This window comes from Fusarium oxysporum, chromosome 1, assembly GCF_000149955.1.
Source record: "Fusarium oxysporum f. sp. lycopersici 4287 chromosome 1, whole genome shotgun sequence".
Taxonomy (NCBI): Eukaryota; Fungi; Ascomycota; class Sordariomycetes; order Hypocreales; family Nectriaceae; genus Fusarium; species Fusarium oxysporum.
In genome coordinates this window covers 1,831,957-1,838,910 of record NC_030986.1, presented here as the reverse complement: position 1 = coordinate 1,838,910, position 6,954 = coordinate 1,831,957, and the positions used below count along the sequence as shown (strand labels likewise).

Below are 6,954 nucleotides of genomic sequence, written 5' to 3'. Positions count from 1 at the left end.
AGCTGTATGCGACAGATGCTTCGGGCAAAGCACCCGGCGCCGAGGTGTTCTTCTGGAAGGCGTCGCAGGTCGCTAGGCAGAGGCAAGCACTGCTGCAGGCAGAGTTGAAAGAGATGGTCCAAAAACTGAGCCAGCGGCCTGGCTTGGGCAAGAACGGGGTACGTTCATAAGCACACAGTTACCCGATGGAAAATATTAACCTTGTGTGCAGCTTGTATTTGCGCACTGCGACCTGCTGTGTGCCAACGTTATCATCCACGAAGACGATGAGGCGGCCCCTACCGTCGACTTCATCGATTACGAGTATGCTACACCATCGCCTGCGGCTTTTGACGTGGCGAACCACTTTGCAGAGTGGGCAGGGTATGACTGCGACTACTCGGCTGTACCCAGACAGGATCAACGACTTGCGTTTGTAAGGGAGTACATCAAATCTTACTTTTCTTTAACCGGCGAGGAGGTCGATGAAGAGGAGGAGGTTCGGAAACTCATGACCGAGGTCGATGCGTATCGAGGAGTGCCAGGATTCTACTGGGGCATCTGGTCCCAAATCCAAGCTGTCATTTCCAAGATTGACTTTGACTATGCTCAATATGCTGAACTGCGATTGAGTGAGTACTGGGCATACAAGGGCGAGGAGGATGGCAGCCGAAAAGCTTCAGGCCAAGAAATGCCATTGAGGGAAAAGACTTGGTGGCGCACCGAGTAGGTGAATCCACAGACATTCACCTGAGCATGGCATAGCGGCAATCAAAGCAGGGACTGAAGCCAGTGACATTATACTACGTATTAATTGTCAATCAGTAAGCGAGAGCGAGATTTCCTCAGTGGCTACTGTGGGCGGGGAAACGATTAAAAACGCGTCGGAAATGGGAACGGACACAACGAGCAACGGTTACAAGGAAGCCATTTTTGCCCTTGTTTTTCTGGTTCCAGGTCTGGCTTCTCAGAACCGACGGCTTCATCGTTTCCGTTCTTGGCTTTTCCCAGACCCCCTCTTCCCACGTTCCCTGGACGCTCTCTACATGACGAACAGCCAACCACCCTCGTCCATTCCTAGGGCTGGGTGCGATCCCATTCTATTGATTTGATTTTCTTCTTTTTCTTGTTGTTTTATGTCATTGTTGCGTATTCTTGCAATGTTATGACCATATAAAGAAAGCTCAACAGCGGATAGGATGGCATCAAGGGATAAAGCCATTCAACATGAGCGATAGCTACTGCAACTAGAGGAGTAGACAGGTCACAAATGAATTGTCTCGTCCGCATGCTTAGTTATTATAATTGAACCTGCAGTAGATGGGTCCTTTTAATATAAATATGGACATTCTCACATACAATACCTCATAGAGGACATCACCACATATGTACGAGAGAGAAGAACCAAGGTCCCTCAATGTGGTGCCTTATTGATACTCGGCATCAACATATGATTTCATCCTGCTGTTCCTCATTACCGAGACATTTCGGACTGGTCAATTTACTTGAATGTTATTACTTAGGCTGACAAGAAAAGGCGGGCATTGTCCAACCACATGCAGCTACACCCTCATAGGCCAGAACCCAGGGACAGCTGCATCACCAGAAGCAGCATCTTGCGTTCATCACACCCGCTTAGCCAACCGGGGAGATGTCCCAAGATGGCTAGAGAGGGCAGGCGGCTGTCTACAGTGCATGTCTTGGTCGATTCAGGTAACAGCAGCAAGGTATGTATGACTGGATGGTGTGGCGTATGGGACAAGCAGACCAGCAGACGTGGCTGGCATTGGAGATGAGAGATAAAGATGAGAACCGTGAGATGCTTTGGAGCAAGGTAAGGTACGAAGATGTAGTGTCACATCAAGCCTGGGGCAGGCTGGGGCATTTGAATGCATGCCGCTGAGCTGGGAACATGGTCTATGTAATACCTACCAGGCTAGGGAAGGCAATAAAACTTAGGACCTCGATCCCAGATGATGAGTATACTTGGGTAAATTATCACTACGGTTAGGGGAATCTTTGATGTGTTTATTTTGGCATTCTTTGTCAAAGTCTGAAGTTTTCTTAACCCCCCGGCTCGAGACCGGGGTATCATTTAGTGACTTTTGCAAACTTGCCTGGTGGCGGGGGGACGTTTCTGATTACCTACCTTAGGTACTTAGCATACGACATGTCTGATTGCAGGTTTTCCTTGAAATTGAGGTCATCGAGATGAAGAACGAAATTAAATGTAGACATTTGCTCCGTCGAGCGCCAGGAATGGGCTGGCTTCAAGAGCTTGATCATAATCCATGTTTGGCTAAGGTAGGTCCAGCTGGAGGGGAGGGGACAAGGCAAGGTGCGGTAATAAGATAAGGTGCTGCAGGTCTTTCTCCAGAAGCCCAGCTCGCAATTTAGGAATTAATTACCTCGATGGCCATGCCTCATGCTAAGGTAAATGTCGCATAAATTCAGACATGGGCCGCCTTTTTAGCCTCGAACACCAACGAGATGAAGGGTCGACCAGGGTTATTTCCAAAACTCGTGGCTTTGCAACGGACGGTTAAAGAAGCGGGGACGCTTGGGCGTTGCCCTGTGGCTTCTTTCCCTCATACCTACCTAAGGTAAGTAGGTACCTAGGTGCCCCGGTAGGTCAGATAAAAATCAGGAAACTTAAGCAGATAATTACAGGCAAAGTGTCCCGGTTTTTATCTGACCTACCGGGGCACCTAGGTACCGCGCACGACCTTAGGTAAGTGCCTACCTGCCATCCTTGGTGATTATTTCTCTTTGAAATAAAGCTTCATTCTTAAAACAGAGTGTAAATAGGTACATAAAAACCAGAAGTGATTAAGAAGACTATTCCAAACAGTTCACCGTTTACAATAACCTCTAAAACCTTGCATCAGACATAACTAAGGTATCAAGCAACCTACTCTGTACCTAAACTTCTATTCCCTGATTTTCTTTTTTTCTACTCTGTTTGGCCCATGCTTCCAACTCACGTTCGATTGAATGTGCACTTGCGCTGCATGCGTGGCCGCTAAACACTAACATCCTTGCATCTGCCTAAGAACCGTTGATGTGGGTAGTCCAGGGTTCCAGAAGCCGCTTCTCCTATTGGCTCCTTCTCTGGTTTCAAAACCTTGAGTTCCAGTCGGGAAGGAGCATGGTCCATTTTGTCGCCATCCAGCATCCACATCAACATGGACTTTGACATCCACAATTTTCTTCCACACCCACAATCCCGTCCCGTCTTCCGTTGTCGGGTTGTCAGTGACACTGCACGCTCTTAGCTCATGTTCGCAAGCTTACCGGCTTTTATTATCAACCTAGGTAGGTCAATCATATCCTTTGACTTGGGGAAGAGTACGGATAGTAACCAAAAATACCTGAAGAGAAATGCCTACCTGTCTACCAACCTACCAACTTAGGTACACAAGAGGAATGGATGACCAGGCCCCTCCGGTTCTGACTTCTGACAGCCCTCCAAAAGAGCTTGGGCCAGGCCCAGGGTACCTTAGCTACCCAGCTTTTACCAGGCGACTACACCTCACTATCTCCATCTCACTTACCTCCTAGCTTCCTTCATTGCCATGGGATTGGGTAAATTGTCCCGGCTATACTAAACTTTACTACCCAGGATATGGTAATAGCATGACGCCTCAGCCATGGTCTCCAGGCTCTCAGCTTCACAATATCATCTCGGCAAAGACGGATAAAAACGCTTGATCAATGCTTCCCAAGGCCACTCAAATTTCCGCTGATCTCGCAAGGTCGTAGTCGATCACTCATATGCAGGGAAGACCGTGTCTTTGGAGACTGATAAAGACGGACACGCAACCAATCTTCAGTACAGCAGCATAGTCTCATACATACAGGTGCCTCCAGCACAACACCTCCATTTGCAGTAGCGTCGACAACAGGGGCGAACATGGGGTGACCTCCTCAGGTGCTGCTGGCCTTTTGCTCGTCAACTGTCTTCCGCGCTTTATCACTTTTGGTTCTTCGGTCATCTCATTTCTGACTCTGAACCAGATTAGACTAGACAACCCCGAGGGTTTCGGCCGGAACTTTTAGGCGCATTCGCCACATCATCCTAGCAATCTCTCTCCCTTGGACAATCTCAAACCCAGCCAAGCCCAGCCGAGAGCAAAGCAGTGAGAGCTACCTTGGGTCTGGGAATTGGTCAAGCTGCCTCACCAAACGTCCGCTTGTTCTTACCGCCAGGAAAATCACCAGCCCCACTGAATCTTCTCAGCCAAAGAATGAAACGAGATGGAGGGTCAAGCGCGTACTGAAGCTGTCCACGTTGCGGCGAGACATGGCGCTGCGATGAGAATGTGAAAAGAAACAATATCAAACAAAGACAGTACCAACGCTAAGGATCGGCCAACATGCACCGCCCACGATGACAAGCGTGGGCGCAAAGCCACAGCAACGGCTTGAGCTACGCCCACGTTGTCTCAGTTCCTGCAGCCTCTCTACACTATCCGTAATAAACAATGGCTCTCGAGAAATGTAACAGGCGGCACCAAAGCCAGATAGACATACTGTGCTCAGCTCTTGACACTCTCGTCAATTGACGCTCCTCCCGCTCGATAACCGTTGTACCTGGGAGGCTTGGCCACCTTCCATGACAGGGTTACGACCGAGAAGGGGCTACTACCCCGACAAGGCTACCATGGCAAGGTCACCGTGATGGAGCATGCGGACGAGGGGGCGAGCTGGGCCAGCAGGGCGAACGGGACGAACAGCTCGCGCAGGGTTGTGGTGCTGAAATCGCTCTCATGCCTGGACTCGTGGCTATTGCTAGGACCCGGTTGGTGGGTGGTTCCCCGCTGGTCTGTCATTGGGATCATGGCCCTGGGATACCTCCAACGACACTGACATGCCAATATTCGCACTGAGCTGTCCAGCGCTTTACAACTGGCCACATACCGTGCCAACATGGGCTGAGAAGCACGGACCTTTCTCACTCTGCCGCCCAGTATTCAGATGAGAACCTCTCCTGTAATCAACTGAGTTCGACAGCGAATACAAAGCGTTGTACCCTGCGGCGCCCTTGCAATCCGCGCTTTATACCTGGCTGAATGCGGGCTCCAGACGGATCCAGGCCCAGAGACCGCACCGCATCGTTGTCGGCACTATCTCCAAATCTGCCGTGACGGGGGAGCTATGCCCCACCTTGCTCACTCTTTGCCCTCACTCCCTCGCTGTGCCTCACACATGGCCGGGGCCTTGGGGGGTGAGGGCCCAGCACAATGCAATGTCGTGCGCTCGTGCCCTCTGATAAATCTTGGCTCGTTCATTCGTCTTGATTTCTAACATCTCCACGAGAGCCTCCGGATCGATTTTTGATATTGCCCGTCCGGGGGGGCTCATGCTCTCGTCTTGTTAATTATTCCTTCTAATCCTCTCAGTCTCCTGCTTCGCGCGACGGCTGCCCGCCTTCTGTTGTGTACCACCGACAAATGGCCACTGGCAGATGCGAACAGTAACCAGCCAGCGAACTTCCCGGAAAGGCGACCAGTCATGCTCAGCAGCTCAAGCCCATTCAACAGGAACTCATAGAAAAGTCGACTCTGGACGAGATGAGATGATCTGGTCCAGAGATGAGCCAGGATGACTACACTCCACGGGGCCTATCCGACCCGGAGTCCCATCTTGATCTTGCCGGCCAACGTCAGCGACCTCAGGTTGATACAGGCACTGGGTCGGAGGCAGTTGTACCGTCACCAAACCATCAAGGTCGACACGTTACTCTCAATGCCATTGTCGAGGTCGATATGCTGCGGCGCAAACTTCGTGCCCTCGAAAATCTTGTCGAACGTTACGGTACGCTCTGTTCCGCTTTTCATTATCTTGGAGCGCTGTCACCATGATTTTTGTCTTCCACAGTCTGTGGCGAATATATCGAGTCATATCTAATTCTCACTTTTGTAGGCATTTCATCACGCATCCCCTCTCTTTCTGAAGCTGAAGAAGCGCGGGCTCTCCAGTACCGTTGTGAATGCCTCGAAGCTGCATGTAAGCAACAGAGTAAGTGAATAACCTCGCTGTGCACGGTCTATCATGCAACCTCCGGTAGAGTATCTGATATGGATAGAACTAACAGTATAGACATGGACGTTGCCCGCGCTCTAAAAGGCTCATCTCCATTTCCACCACCTCAAGAATATACATCATGGCTCGATCATCATCTTGCGCATCATGATCGAGTAACACACTCTTTCCCCTCAGCGGCTTCTACTTCTATTACCAACTTCTCGAGGGCACCGTTTAAGTGTTGGCATGAACAATGCATCCACTATGTCTATGGATTCTCGACGCATCTAGAACGGGACAATCACCTTCGACTGCACTTAACGAAGAATGCAAGTGAATCTGGATCATTTGTGCCAGCCCAGAGCTCTTCGAATATTTCCGAAATACCAGAGACGGGCGGCGGTGCTCTGCCTCGGGACCGGTTGCCGCCTATTCAACCTCCAACCACACTCGTAACGACTAATCTCCCTCCTCTGCCATTCCCGACACCCTCAACCGCCTCCACAGCGACGACAAGAAGGGACCACAGCTCAAGCTTCTCCTTCTCAGACCCCAAAACTGCGCTGTCGAGAAGCGGCGAGGAAACCACATCTGACCCACAGCTGCCTCCTCTTAAAAGAGCTCGCGTCGGACATGATCGTCTGAAGTCAATAGGAGAGCTGAAGCTGCTCCACAACAATGACCCGTGTCTTCGATGTCGAGCTTCGAACAGACCGGTAGGTCCCACCATTATCTGCTGAGTGACCTTAAGTGCTTACCATTCTAGTGCGACGCAAATAACCCCTGTTCCCGATGTTCGGGGATGCCGTCATCCGAGTCCGAGGCACATTGGAGTATCTTAGGATGTTATCGTGGATCAGTGACCTCTCTTGTTGATGTTTTGCTTCAAGGTACCGGTCATTCTTTGTCCAGCTTCCCGCTTTAGCTGACCCTTGATAGGATCGTTCG

The 6,954-nt window shown here is 50.5% G+C and overlaps 4 protein-coding genes across 4 annotated transcripts in view; all 4 read left to right on the top strand.

Moving 5' to 3' along the window:
* The window catches only part of FOXG_17797 (uncharacterized protein), a gene marked incomplete at both ends in the record, with an annotated part of 672 nt that extends 596 nt beyond the window's left edge, over positions 1-76 (top strand). The window contains one exon of the mRNA XM_018397782.1: positions 3-76. Within this exon, the coding sequence (XP_018231673.1) occupies positions 3-76 (74 nt within the window). The remainder of the gene's footprint in view (positions 1-2) is intronic.
* Positions 77-113: 37 nt separating this feature from the next.
* On the top strand, positions 114-709 carry FOXG_00077 (ethanolamine kinase; the record flags this gene model as incomplete). The annotated part of the gene is made up of 2 exons (XM_018376152.1): positions 114-158; positions 212-709. The coding sequence occupies 2 exons, from the start codon at positions 114-116 to the stop codon at positions 707-709; spliced, it is 543 nt and encodes a 180-aa protein (XP_018231672.1).
* Positions 710-5,145: 4,436 nt separating this feature from the next.
* On the top strand, positions 5,146-6,000 carry FOXG_17796 (uncharacterized protein). The gene has a single exon (XM_018397781.1). It carries the CDS (start codon positions 5,584-5,586, stop codon positions 5,887-5,889), a length of 306 nt encoding a protein of 101 aa, XP_018231671.1. The 5' UTR covers positions 5,146-5,583; the 3' UTR covers positions 5,890-6,000.
* A 684-nt stretch (positions 6,001-6,684) lies between these two features.
* FOXG_00076 (uncharacterized protein) lies at positions 6,685-6,848 on the top strand (the record flags this gene model as incomplete). Its single annotated transcript, XM_018376151.1, has 2 exons — positions 6,685-6,722; positions 6,773-6,848. The coding sequence occupies 2 exons, from the start codon at positions 6,685-6,687 to the stop codon at positions 6,846-6,848; spliced, it is 114 nt and encodes a 37-aa protein (XP_018231670.1).
* Positions 6,849-6,954: the final 106 nt, after the last annotated feature.